The 14,984-nt window shown below is 35.6% G+C and overlaps 1 protein-coding gene across 1 annotated transcript; it reads right to left on the bottom strand.

Moving 5' to 3' along the window:
• Window positions 1-11,019: 11,019 nt before the first annotated feature.
• LOC112003164 (zinc finger protein 3) lies at window positions 11,020-12,159 on the bottom strand. Its single transcript, XM_024035343.2, has one exon. It carries the CDS (start codon window positions 11,995-11,997, stop codon window positions 11,164-11,166), a length of 834 nt encoding a protein of 277 aa, XP_023891111.1. The 5' UTR covers window positions 11,998-12,159; the 3' UTR covers window positions 11,020-11,163.
• Window positions 12,160-14,984: the final 2,825 nt, after the last annotated feature.

Below are 14,984 nucleotides of genomic sequence, written 5' to 3'. Positions count from 1 at the left end.
GCTTTGAGATTCTTTTGATTGTTTAAATTTACAGCAAGCAAATTATAGGACTTGACAAAAGCTAGCAAAAAAACTGCACCTTTGCATCTAGCAGTTATTTAATATACTATTTCTTACCTATCAAAAAAAAAAAAAAATGATATAAAGCTGAACTTGATGTTCTAAACACTCAGTTTATTTTCCTCATGTTGTTCTTTTTATCACTGATAATTTCATGGTATATCTTGTTAGTTTATCTTGTCAGTTTATCCTGTCATTGTTTCACAAGTTAAGGGCTCAAGTCATCTCTAAGATACTTCCTTGCTATGTGCCATAATCCTGCCTCTCCAATGCCTTCTGTGATTCTTACCTGTGGATTCAGGTTATAATGTCAATGCAAATGTGCTTCTCACATTAACAGTATTTGGAATATAGCGTGAGAAAATAACAGTTGTATGTTTACTTTCTTCAAGTTAGCATGTTCTTATGTTTGTATGAATAGGCAATAATTATTTGAATGTTATTTACAGATGAAGATAAATGTAACTTAGAAATCTTCCGTTGCCTTGATTTTCCACCAAGATGTGCATGTAGACCAGGGATAAAATTATATAAATTTGTTTATGGCTAATAAGGTGCAGAAACCAAGGTTAAAGAAATGAAAGAATCAGATTGCTGCATTTGGGAAAGCCTTCACATTACTTGTTGCATTCATTATGGCATAAACATAAATATCGTGACAGGAAGAACTCATTCAAAAATAGAGCAGTTATAACAGAGACAAAAGTAAGGAAATAGAGACCTAAGGTAGGTGCCAATATCTCCATCTTTACTTTATTGTGAGATCTGAATTCTTATTGGCCTTGCAACGGTCCCTCATATCTGTGTTTTAAGTGTGTTGATATGCTGTTACATGCTTGTCTAAATTATAATCATCTGATAATATGGCCCTTAATACAAAAGGTAAGAAAACTTTGGATTCTCTAGTTAAAATCAACAAAATCTCATTTTGATTTTTGTTAATTAGAGGTGGCTAATTGTACTTTGGAATGCATCACTTTATTTATTGTGTCATGAGTATGATTTTGAATTCTCAATATGGTGTGCTTCCCTTATACAGTTTAGGTGTTGCCCATATCACATAACCTCCTATAGCCCCAAAATGTTGCATCTAGCCTTTGAATTCTATCTTGTTTCCAATGAGTTGGTCTAGTCCAGGCCTCCTAGTGTGCCAAAGAGAGCCAAATGAAATATTTTTTCAAGATTTTTTTTTCTTGGGGGAGGGGGGTCTTCCTGGAAAATATGATGCAGCTGATGCATGGGCCATTAAAAATGACACATATATACATTCTAATTATTGTTTTTTTTTTTGTAAGTCTAATTATAGCCATGTTTTCTATTCATAAATTATTATTGTTTAGTTTACGTGATCCAAATATTTTTTGGGTCCAAATATATGTCTCCTATTATGTGATTGTAAATTGAAGTGTGTTGTTGGAAAAATTAAGCTTTGGAATGCTGTTGGGAATATTGAAGTGGATGGAATATTATAGAGGGAGGAAAATAAGGTAAAAGATGGCATCTTTATTTTCCACAAGAATTTTTATGAGGCACCTGTTGAATGGAGACCAAAGATAGACCGACGGTATTGAGTTAGCAACTCTTTAGAGGGAAGTGATAGAAAGTGGCTTAAGAGGCACCTTGAGGGAGAGGAAGTCCTTTTGGTTATAAAGAATATGAACGGTGATAAGGCACTTGGTCTGGATGGTTTCACCATAGTCTCTTGTCAAAGGTGTTATAGAGTATGAATTTAATATGATACACACTTTTGAGGGAGTCATAATGCTTTTATTGCCTTTATACTAAAAAAAGAAATTACCGCTTTTAACATTAGTGACTTCGATCCCATAATCTTGGTGGGGAGCTTGTATAAATTTTGGCCAAGGTGCTATCCAATAGGTTGAGGCAGGTAGACAAACTCGTGAAACATATTTGTGGAGTGGAGGCTAATCCTTCACATTGTTTTTAATAGAAAATGAATGTTTGAATGGCAAAATCTGTAGCAAGATAATGTGGGTTTTCTACAAGCTGCATGTTGGGAAGGCTTACAATCATGTCAACTGCGATAGTCCTTTTTATATTATAAATCAACATGGACTTGAGGAGAAATGGAGGACTTGAATTGGCATGTCCTACAAGATTCTTTGAAAGTTGTAGGGTTTATGAAAAGGAGACCCATTATTATCACTTCTATTCATACTTGTCCTGGAGGTATTACTTAAGATTATCATAGGTCTATTACCGATCAAAAAAAGATTATCATAGGTCTATTGGGGGAGGTTTATTTGTCAGGGTTTATAGTAGGGGGAGTAATAGAGAGGCGTTAGTTATCTCCCCCCATAGGCTTTTTTGCATGTAATACAATCATTATTTGTGGAGCAGAGATTTAGCGCATAAGAATGTGGAGAGCCATGTAATTTTTTGAGGTAATGACAAGGTTAAGGGTGAATCTAAATAAGAGTGAGATCATGTTAGTGGGACGGTGTCCAATATGGAAAGGTTAGTAATGGCTTTAGGTTGCAACGTAAGATCATTACCTATGACTTATTTGGGCATTCCTCTAGGTTATCATTTTAAGGTGGGGTCTATGTGGAATGGCACTCGTGAAAGAATGGAAAGATGATTGGTAGAATGGAAAAGATTAAAGGGGGCCTATTTTCATTTAAATCACAGTGTCCAATTTTCCGATATATTTCATGTCTATTTTCACTATGCCAATAAATTTTACTAATAGTTTGAAGAAATTAGGGGGTAGGAGAGGATTTTTTTTTTTTTTTTTTTTCTTTCTTCAAAAGGTTTGTGACTGGGAAAATTATCAATATGGATAATTTAACTAGAAGGGGTGTGGTGTTCGCAAATTGGTGTATCATGTGTTAAAATAATGTAGAATTGTGGACCATATGCTTCGCATTGTCTGGTAGCTGTGGAATTTTATGTTCCTAGTTTTTGGAGTGGACTGGTTGATGTCTGAGGCAGTGTCCTTCAAGGTTGGGCTGACACGATCAGAAGTAAAATATACAATATTGTTGCTGGTGGTTTAACATGGCATGTTTGGAGAGAGAGGAGTAGGTTATTTGAAGATAAAAGAATTATTTACAGTCGACTAAACCTCATTTTAAGAAATAATTAAAATAAGATATAGGAATAATGTAAGTAGGTCAAGTCAGAAGATAAATTTCCATAAATTCTTTGCCATATGTGCCTCACCCTTTCTAGTACTGGCAGAGATAGAAGGGTTGCCCTCTCCGAACTTATTGAAAGAGTAAAGAAAATATTTCAAGGTTGGATGCTTAAGGGTAAGGTTCATTTCCAAACAACGAGAACCACTATGATCAAATCAGTTTCCTCTTTAATCCTTCAGACTACATGAGCGTTTGGATTGCTGATGCGTTTCAGCATTTTACATTTTACGTTTTGCGCCTTTTTTTTTTTTTTGGGGACCACCGCCTTTACACTGTTCATAGGGCATGAACAGTGCAAATAGGCAAATGAACTATTTTCATTTATAAACAATAACCAAAAATTATTTTTTAATTATTTTCGATTTTCAGTTTTCAGCAAAATCTTCCTCTTCCTTTTCCCAAAGTCAGTAACTTCTCATTTAGACGCTTTAAACATAGAGGTCTAGTGGGGCTTGAACAATGAGAAAAATCCTGAGGGATTCAATGTGTAGGCTGAAAGCTATTGGGGCTGGGCCTCAGGAAATTTGAGGATACCCACAAATCTTTGATTGCCGAGTTGATGTGGACTATGGCTAGAAATGCAGAATCAACGATATGTTAGAAACAGAAATTTGATGAATATACTCCCTCCCAAGTTGTCATTTTGGATTTGTCATGGTATCTTCAAATGCACATAAATCATCAACAAAGGACTGTGCCACAAGATTGGGAATGGTCTCAACACTTGGACCAGGGGGGACCCGTGGATTCCTTCATAGCGAAATGTCAAGTGCTATAACTAATTTGATCCCTCGGTATCCATTGGTTGCTGAGCTAATATGCCAGGACTCGAGGTAGTGTGATAGGGTAATATTTAGTTGGTATTCAGTGTGATTTATTGAAGAGATCGTATTCAGTATGAACAAAATTCAAGAGAGAAGATTTGCGTCTCAACTCACTCATGGATGAAGTGAAAACGAATATCAATGTGCTTTGTCTGAGAGTGTTTGACAGGATTTTTGGAAATGCTGATAACACAAGTTGAGTGCTACGGGCTTGGGCAATGCCAACATCTTACAACTATTTCATCCAAAAAGAGTTGAGTGCTATAGCTGCCAAAATTCAAAAGGGAGGCCTCAGAATGGAACCGGGTCCACTTTGGGAACATTTTTGCAAAAAAGAAAAGAATTCTGGCTCGGCTTGGTGGGATTTAGCAATCTATGGCAGAGAGACCCTCGAGTTTCCTGATTATTCTTGAAGAACAACTTCAAGCGGATCTTTTAAACGTGATGAATCAGGAAGAGGAATTGTGGTCCCTCAAATCTCATGTTAATTGGATGCTGCAAGGGGATAGGAACACTTCTTTCTACCATGTTTCTATGCTCATCAGAAGGAAGCGTAATAAGATTCTCAATCTCAAAGATTCCCAAGGTGAATGGATTAATGATCTAACTGCAATTATAGAGCATGTTTGGAATAGCTTCGCTAAGCTCTTCTTAACTGAACTCCTGTCCTCACCTCTCTCTTCTCCCTCTGTTGATATAACCTCTCCCCAATTATCCTACTCTGAAAGTCACAACATCTCCTTACCATTGACTGATGAGGAAATAAAACATGCTTTTTGGTCTCTAAAGGCTTTCAAATCCCCTAGGCCTGATGGGTTGCACACAAGATTTTTTCAAAAGTTCTGGATGGTGGTTGGCAGATTAGTGTCAGAAGAGATTAAGAAGATCTTTAGTGATAGAAAGATTCATTCGGACCTTAATTAAATGCATATTGCTCTCATTCCCAAAATTAAGGGTCCGAAATTCATTGGGAATTTCAGACCTATTAGTCTCTGTAATTCTGTTTACAAGATAATAACAAAAATTATTGAAGCCAGAATTAGACCGCTCCTTGATAAGCTCATATTGCCGTATCAAGCAGCCTTTGTTTCGAGTAGAAAAGGTGTGGATAATGTCATTATTGCGAAGGAGCTTATTCATACTATCAGCAGGAAAAAAGGTAATGTGGGATATATGGTTATTAAGATCGACCTAGAAAAAGCTTACAATAGATTGGAGTGGGCCTTCATCAAGGAAGTGCTCATTGCAACAAATTTCCCTCCTAACCTTATCCAGCTCATAATGAGCTGTGTTTCTACAGTCTCTACCTCCATACTCTTTAATGGGGGTGTTCTTGATCCTTTTCTCCCATCCAGGGGTATTCGACAAGGGGACCCCCTTTCGCCATACCTCTTCATTCTTTGTATGGAAGTGCTTGGTAGAATTATTGATGACAAATTCTCTAACAACCTCTGGAACCCGATAAAAGCTTCTGCTGGTGGCCTAGCATTTTCCCACCTTTTCTTCACTGACGACCTCCTTCTATTTGCAAAGGCTAATTCTCTGAACTGTGAGAGTGTTAAGGATGCAGTTGAGAAGTTCTGTATGATCTTCAGCCAAAAAATTAACTATGCCAAATCTAAAGTGTTTTTCTCTCCCAACGTTAACAGTGAGCGAAGGGCTGATTTTTGCAAGATCCTTGACTTTAACTCTACTCCCAAGCTGGGTTCTTACCTAGGATTTCCTCTTAGGCATGTTGGAGCATCGAACCAAGACCTAAATTTCATTCTTGACCATGTTAACTAGAAACTTGCTGGTTGGAAAGTCAACTTATTGTCATTTGCTGGCCGTAAAGTGCTCATCCAAGCAACTACTTCTGCTATTCCCTCCTATGTGATGCAAACCAATTTTCTTCCTTGCAGAATTTTGGATAATTTGGATAGACTCAACAAGAACTTTCTATGGGGATTTAGTGAACCAAAGAGAAGAATGCATTGGATTGGTTGGGAAAAAATTACCCAACCTTTGGATAAGGGTGGCCTTGGCCTCCAAACTGCCAAAGGAAGAAATCTGGCCTATCTTTCGAAGCTGAATTGGAGGTTCCATTTAGAAAAAGACTCACTTTGGGTTCGAGTTTTAAGGAAAAAATACATGACCCAAAGAAAAATGTCTTCTAGTAATGAAAACTCTCTTCCTAGCTCTCGAACTTGGAAGGCAATGAAAAAAGGAATGGATGTTTTCAATAGGGGCACGAGTGGAGTCTTGGCCGTAATAGCAACTTGAGGTTTTGGTATGACTCTTGGACCTCGAATGGCCCTCTCAGGTCTATTATTCACGGCCCCCTTACTAGGGAAAAGGAAGAGATCAAGGTTAAAGATCTTGCTTCACTTGAAGGCTGGGATTGGGGAAAGCTTTCTCTGATTCTTCCTCCAAAAATTTGCCTAGAAATTCAGGCGATGCCTCATTCACATTTTGCAAATGAGGAAGGCAGAATCATTTGGAACGCAACAACCAATGGGAATTTTAATCTCAGCTCTGCATGTATCCTTGCCAATGGGGAAGCTCCTCAATTTTTTAATGGTAAATGGATATGGAAGCTAAATATGCTACCAAGGATTCAATCCTTTATTTGGATGTGTTTTCATAACAGCATAGCAACCCAGGAAAGACTAGTTTCTAAAGGGCTACAAGTGGACACAGTCTGCCTGATATGCAACCTCCATCTAGAGACTATTATCCATTTGCTGAGGGACTGCCATGTAGCTGCAAATTGTTGGCAGAGCCTCGGAATGGCGGTCTTAAGCACTGATTTTTACTCTTTGGACCTTCGTATTTGGCTGGAAAACAATTGTAAAACGACTTTTGCCTCAAACCACCTCCAAATCTCTTGGAGTGTCATTTTTGCTGTTGGATTATGGACTCTTTGGAACCATCGTAAGAGGGTGGTATTTAAGAATATGCCTGCTAGTCAAGCCATCCATAGAGATGTTATTCATAGGGCAGTGGAGTATGCCCTTGTTGCTCAGAATACCATAACCAGATAGCCACAGATTGAAAGGAATATTTGATGGGAGAGGCCAAATAGGGGTTGGCATAAGCTAAACACAGATGACTTTTCATTAGGTAACCCTGGTATGGCTAGTGGAGGCGGCATTCTATGTAGTGAGTCGGGTACCTGGATTAAAGCCTTTACAAGGAAGATTGGGATAGCCACAAGCTTTGTTGCAGAGCTTTGGGCTCTTAGAGATGGACTCAACATGTGTTTGAATATGCAGATTAGTGCTCTTGAAATTGATTTGGATGCAAAAGTAGTTGCTGATCTGATGGGTAATGTTGAAACCTTGAAGAATGATAATGCTTCTATTGTGGCTGACAACATTCTTCTCATCTCCCAATTTCCTCAAGTCAAAGTGTCCCACTGCTATCGCAAAGCTAACCGATGCGCCGATGCTCTAGCTAGACTAGGTTGCTCCCAAGTCCTTGATTTTATGTACCTCAATTCCCCTCCCCCTTGTATTTTGAATGCTTTTCTTTCGGATTTGTATGGGCTATCTCAGATGAGGCTCTACCCTGTTTCAATTGTTTCTGGTTCCTTTTAGTTGAATGAAATTCCTAGAATACCAAAAAAAAAAAACAATATATTCCGCTTCAACAGTGGACAAGAATATTGAATCTTTGCTTTTTGCTCATCCAAGCTACCAAATTTGTGCCGACATAGAAACAATCACATGAAGTGCAGAATCTATGATCAACATTTCAAAACCAATCTGCATTGGAATAACTAGCAAGATCCACATTGTTATCTCTAGAGTACCAAACACCATAGTCGGCAATACCATTGATGTATTGAATGATACGTTTCATAGTACTCAAGTGGGATTCTTTTTTGTTAGCTTGAAACCTAGCAAAAGACAGCAACACTAAAAAGAAATGCCAGGTCTGCTTGCAGCAAGGTATAACCAACTACCTATCATGCTCCTATAAAGTGCTTGATTAACACTTTACATACACTTTTCATTTTACGTTATCAACGGATATTACCAATCTAAAACATAACACTTTAGGTTTCCACAAAAAAAAAAAAACCTATCGTATTACCGACCCAACTTTTTAAATTTTTAAATTTTGTATATTATAAACTCTACATTTGAGGAATTTGAAAGGAAGAAGAAGTAAATAAAAGAGTAACCAAGAAATTTGTACATAAAAGAGAAGAAAATATCAAAAAAATGAATTAACCGCAACTTTTCAAAGTTGACATGGCAGCACTAGATGAGTCAATAAATATATGAATTGAGATCCTTGGATGATATAGCTAGGGCTATTGCACCATGCAATTAACATACTCATATGAGATGTAAAGGTTTATAGGATAAAAAAAATTTATTATTTATTTTTAAATTACCTTCTTTTTTTTTTTTACATCTCACATGGATGTGATAATTGCATGATGCAATAGTTGAATCCAAAATCCCAATTATCTAGTTCTCTATTTAACCGCAAATGTTGCAAAAGAACTCCATTCTCACTTACTCATTATGTTCTTTTTTTTTTTTTGGGATCAATACTCATTATGTTTTTAGCATAGTCTAGTTCTTTACTATTACAAGAGAATTATAGAGACTTTCCAGCCGATGCTACTTGTGGTTGGTAACAATTTTGACAATTTTATGCATTCTTTTTGTGTGGATGGAGTATTATTAATTAAAAATAATAATAATAAAAAAATAAAAAAATAAAAAAATAAAAAAAAGAAGGAAGAAGAAGAAGTTGAGTAAGTCAAGCTGGTAAAAGCATTGGTTGTGCAGACTGCAGAGTACTTCTTATAAAGAATAAAGTAGGCATGAGACTACCCTTAGCCTCATCCACTATTTTTTAAGGGGAAAGTTATTGATGATACTATTTTATAGAGTATCTCTTTCATATTTGCTTGGTTTCACACGTTTGCAATATATGTTGTTAGAGGCATTTCATGAAACAATCTGATAAGATAAATATTTTTTCTTCTTAATTCACTTATTAAAAAAAAAAAAAAAAGAGAGAGAGAGAGAGAGAGAGCGCATGAGCTGCCGCAAGCCTTTTCATCTTCTTATTATTCTTCTTCTTCCACATTTAAAAAAAATTATATTTAATTGAATTCAAGTTTTATTTTAGAGAATAATAATAATTTTAGAGACACAATGTTTTCAAAAAATATTTCATAATTGTTAGGTGATAAGTTTTTAATGCTAGATGTTAAAGTTATGTCAACAAAGGGCATAAATGAAACCAATAAAAACTTGACAACTCAACCATTATAAAAAATATTGTGAAAATTGTTGTGCCCATGGTATTTCACTTTAGGGAAGCTACCTTGAGGGATTCCTATGTTTATAATTAGGAGCTTTCTCAAGGTGATATCTAGACCTTATAAAATGTAACCCCAAAAAAAGAAAAGCTAGAGCCTATATAAAGTAAGCTAAAAAATGAATCGGCTCACCCTTTGGCTAAATTTTATTCTCTACTTCATTAAAACCTTGTAGGAGATAGTATATTGTGTTATCCAGCATATGCAATCACCCTCTCACATGGGTGGGATTTTAAGTTTGTGGTATCACTCGTGTGAAAGGATAGTTACATATACTCTATACTCAATATTCGATAAATTCTCTCTTGTAGTCTTTTTTTATGATGCCCCTGTGCACTTTTGATGAGTATGGTTGTATTTTCTTCTATTTAAACTAACATGAAAATATGACATGTTGTGGGGGCAGCAAATGTAAGAACCTAATTTGTTAGGGGGTGACAGGTTTTTAATGACTTGCACCCATCTAGGAAGCTTCCTATATTATAAAGACATTATGTAAAATGTGATGCAATATGGACAGTCTTTTACATTAGATTAATGCACAACTAAATCTTTCCTAGATTTTGAGATACTTGATGAAAGTGACTCAGTACACGCTCCTCGGTAGAGGACAAATACGCCCCTCCACTTGTGGAGATAAAATAATGGAGCAAGTCTTTATCTAACTTTGCATGTGTGAACAAGGAGACATTTTTTATAATCAAAGTATGTTCATAAAGTTATCCAACTCATTGTTTTTGCTTTTTCGTATGTTTGGTTGATGGCTTCACATATTCCATGTAATCTTTTTGTTATTGGTCCTTTGATGTTCCTAAAGGCCATTTTTTCCTTCAAGTGGGCACACCATGTTCTCTGTTTCTTATTGGCTTTCTTCTGTTTATGCAAGCTTTTGTGATTGTCAAGTCTTAATTCTGAAACCGAAATGTCATGCCAGCCAAAAATGATAGTGGCATAATTTATCCTGAACCAGGAATTCAGGGATTCCTTAAAAAATTTTTACCTGGTCTTGTATTTTCATTTTTGGATTTGGCTCCTGACGACATTGATTGGCATTATTAAACTAGTAAAGTCAAAACATTTGGATGGATGCATTATCCATCCCTAGTGTAGCAGTTGATCATGTTGGTTTTCTTTTATTTATAGGTACTGTGGCAGTTAAGACTTGAGACTGTTTTTTGGACTGAAATTGTTGATAAAAGATAGTGAACAAGTTTGGAAGAGGGCTTGTTGTGAAGATTGTCAGTTTTATTAGTTAAAGATCAAACATTTGGTACAATATAGTTGGACTTTAAGTGTAAGATCTCAATTTATATTTTTTAATTCAATTGTTGGGGGAGAGGATTTGAACCCGGATTTCTTCGTTATAATTATTATGAGGTTTTAACTAGTTAAGTTACACGATTCTTAGCAGTGTAAGATCTCAATTTTAAATTATTGAATATGAGATTTTTGGAGAAATTATTACCAATTTTTCCATTATTTTTGGCTCCACTTATGTTTTCTTTTCACCCCAAGTCCACCTAAGTCCACAGATAGACAAATGATCCAGTCTTAAATGGGTAAATAGATTCTCATCCAAGCACAAAACAAACATAATTCCAAGTTTCAATTAAATGCATCTTGAACAATATGAATCATTTCACGTAAATAACCAAGAGAGAAAAAAAATCTATCAATTTAATACGAAAATCTACACTATATTACAGAGAGGAAATTAGGAAAATTTGGAACTTCCTAGAAATAAAAGTAGTGAAGATGATCAAAAGAGAATAAAGATGAATTGTGCTTAGACTTAGAGCTTGAGAGACAAGTCAAGCTTCTTCATCTCCTCTTGATTAGGCTTGAAAAGACCACCACCACTTCCTGCCAACCAATATCCGCTAAGTTCATCATTGGCCAGAGAACCATTCATTGCTCTTACAACCTCAAATCTACCAACGCTAGCTCGAGACTGTGATGCTGCTGTTACATGAAAATTCTCAACTCCTAGCTTCCCAATTGCTGGTTGTTGGTTAATAAAAGGTGGTCTTGACCAGCTGCGAGGTCCAAAGAAGCCGCTACAAGATGATGCGTGAGAAGGCTTTTGGATCATTGAATGCGCTTGAATTCCCAGAGATCTATTATAAGCACCATGGAGAGGAAGAGAAGCCAAGCTTGGATAGTGGTCATGGTCTATAGAGCGCCCAAAAGCTGCTGCTGAGGCCATCATATGTGCTCCAATCTTTTGTTCTCTTTTCGCAAGAGTCCTCTCTCTTTTGTGGGCATTTTGGTGTCCTCCAAGTGCTTGTGAACTATAGAATTTTCTTTGGCAATAGTTGCATGAGAAAATTCGGGGCTCGGCAGAAGAAGTTTGGGGGGTTTCTGATGGATTTTGAGATGAACCCACTTCCAAACAATCAATGAGATTGAGCTCTGCCTCAGAACCATGATTGGAATCTTTACTAGAGAGATTTAGATCTAGTAGGATATCTGACTTTATCTCTTTTTCTTCTTCTTCTTCTTCAACTCTCTGCAGCTTGTTTTCTTTTTGGTTTTGCAGTGGTGTATTTGGACATGGAGGACCCTCTGGAGCAGAGAAGTTGCTGGGAGGATTAGACATACATAGCTCATTCTTTGTTGGTTCCATGGGAGAACAACTTTTTTTCTTGGAGGATTATGAGAAAAAGATAAAAGGTCATTGATGGGAAGTAAATGCTTTGTGCTATATATGCAACAAGGATTCACTGTGCAACAAACTTTTATATTGTAAGAGTATTGGGACGTATATTAGTAGGCTTACTTGTTGTCACACGCTTAACATTTTGATTGGAACTCCATGCATTTTTAGATATCCATCCAGTCAAGGAGCCTAATATATATCAGTCCTGGCATTTATTGATGTGTCTATATGGTGAAAGAGAATAATTTTTCATTATGATTGTGAAAGCAATATGCTCTTTGAAGTGTTATTTTAGGGCGGTATACTGTGCAAAATAGTCTTTACCCTTTATTCTATATGCAATGAAGTTATAAATCGACGTAAGCAAACTACATCTTGTTATCATAACATGTGGTGACATGAGAGGATATATATATATATATATAAAGTAGTGATAGTTATACATTGTGTTTAAGACAAAGTTGAAATCGTGTTTTAAAACACGATTTCAGTTAAATTTTACAATTATAACTGAAATTGTGTTTTTGGTGTATGTACGAACTCATCTTGTCGAACACGCACATACCACTAGTTGAAGTACCTCAATCAGCAGATATTTGAGTGGTTCCATCACGCGCAACTAGTTAAAGTACTTCAATCATAGGACATGCAAACCTTGTTAAGTAGACCATACGATTTTCTTCTGTATTTAAGGCCACTCGCATTGCTGCCATGGCCCCAGTTGTTGTTGTGCTTTTCCCTCTGCACATTTTTGTGGGGGCATTTCTTTCTCTTCATGTCTAACATTTTTCATCTAGTTGAACAAACAATAATTTATATTCTTATCCATAACAGAGATAAGATTATCTACGGCTATTTTTGTCTTATTTGACAGTGTGAGTGAGCGATTAGCCACACAATGACCTTGTCACCCAGGATGCAACTGCAAATGCAGCAAACCATTGTGGTAGGAATTGTGTAACCATGATAAAAGAGGGAGCCTAGACCACCTAGGCTAATGCTAGCTAGGCACAAAAAAGTTTTCACAATGGCAACCTTACGAGTGCTAGTTATGATTAGAACATTGATCACTCTCATATGGCTTTATCATTGGCATCGTTTTTATTAGAATCAATCACAATAAACTTAGCAAATTGTAAAAGATTGTAAACATTTTTTTTTGTCACAAAACTTACTCAGTTACTCTTTTGGTTTAAAGCTAGAAGTCTGCATTTGAAATTGTAAAGGGAGAGAGAGAAATAAAAATGAGAGTTGGGCATGAGTTGTATTTGAAATCCTAACTAAAATAGGAAAGGTAGGATTTTGTTTTATAATTTGACCTAAAAAATGGCTAGGTCAATGCTAATGCTCTATGTTTCCTAAGCTTTAAATATAAAGGAATGCTTGGGTCATATATTTATATTTAAGCTAAGCATGCTATGCTGGTATAAGTGTGATCAGACCCACTAGTAATGATTACTTGCTCTAGCTTACTATCTAAATTAAGTGTTATCATTCTTCATATCTCATATAAAGCATTTGTTGATTGTGCATGTTAAGAGGACAATTGATTTCATCATGTAATTACTATTTGAATTATTGCTCTAATCGAATGTCATATAATATTCTTTACAAACTTACCACAATATTTCTGCTAATAAATTGTACAATTGTACTTAAAAATTCAAATTCAAATTGTTGGTGCTATTACCACTTTTCTGCTAATAAATTGTACGTGGGACTGGTCATGAAAAATATGTGAACTTAACCTTGTCATTAAAATGTTATCACTGTATTAGCAACAGTTACAAGTTTTACATTCCTTCACCAAAAAGAGTCTGACTACTTTCAAGTTAATTCCCACCATCACCTGCTTAACTGCTTTTCTTAAGGATCGTACTGAACAAATCTATGAAGTGAAGATACCGTCAACGTTTTAAACTTTGATGAGGAACTAATTAGAAGTCATTATACTATTCCAACCCTATTAGCGAATATATTATGTCGATGATGTTCTCCCCCTAGTTAATTTAAGGAGTTGAAGAATACTAGCTCCAACAATAGAGGCTTGAGAACCAAAAGTTTGATAATTCGTAATTGATTTTTATACTATATATATATATATATATATATCTTTTTACTTAAGGTAAATGGTTGTTTGTTCAAGCTTAACTAAGTGCATTTTAACTAACTAGAACTTATTATTGCCATCATATTAATCAAAATGATGCAACAGAGGTAATAATTTTAATGTCAATTATTTTAGAATACTGCATTGTTAAACAATGTGAATAATTTAGATTTGATTCACGCTAATCACGCATAGTTTAAGTTGATTGAGTTGATGTAGTCATTCCATCCAAGATTGACTAAGCACTGATTCAACATGAAAATGACTCTATTAGAAACCTTTTCCAAGTAAAGAATGAACAGTATTATGCCTAAGTTTTCTCAAGTCTTTTCATTTCTAGAATCAATAAGTCTAAAGATACAATAATTTCCCAATCTCTTAAAGTGATATTGATACTAATAAAAATAATATCAGTAGGCCTACATAAAAATGATATTACTTTAATTACAATTTGCCATGTTAATAGCCGTAAAGAAAAAAATATAAATTCTTAAAAGATGCTTCTACTTACTAATAATGATCAGGATATATTCTAACTTTTTAATTTTTAAATGTTGATACTATTTTTGGGGGGTCAATCCTTGACAAGTTTCGAGTTTATAGTTGAGATTATGTATATCACAGATGCATTTGCCATTTAAAGGCCCACCAAGGTCATATAACATGCTAATATGTCATGACATTTGGCCAAAATGACATCTTTTTATATTTGTCTTGTTGTAAACCATGGATAGTGGGAGATGGGGACAAATGGCCGACAAGTTAAAGGGGGAGCTGATGTGGAGTCCCTCTTCTGCCATGATAGTGCTATATTATGCTGCATTATTAATCTAACAAGATCAAA

Source organism: Quercus suber, unplaced genomic scaffold (genome assembly GCF_002906115.3).
Source record: "Quercus suber isolate HL8 unplaced genomic scaffold, Cork oak 2.0 scaffold_115, whole genome shotgun sequence".
Taxonomy (NCBI): domain Eukaryota; kingdom Viridiplantae; phylum Streptophyta; class Magnoliopsida; order Fagales; family Fagaceae; genus Quercus; species Quercus suber.
Note: the sequence above shows the minus strand (reverse complement) of the source record. Positions and strands in the feature narration are given on the sequence as shown.

Excerpts from the sequence above, each read along its gene's own strand:
- LOC112003164 (XM_024035343.2), bottom strand. The coding sequence starts at position 11,997 with ATGGAACCAACAAAGAATGAGCTATGTATGTCTAATCCTCCCAGCAAC.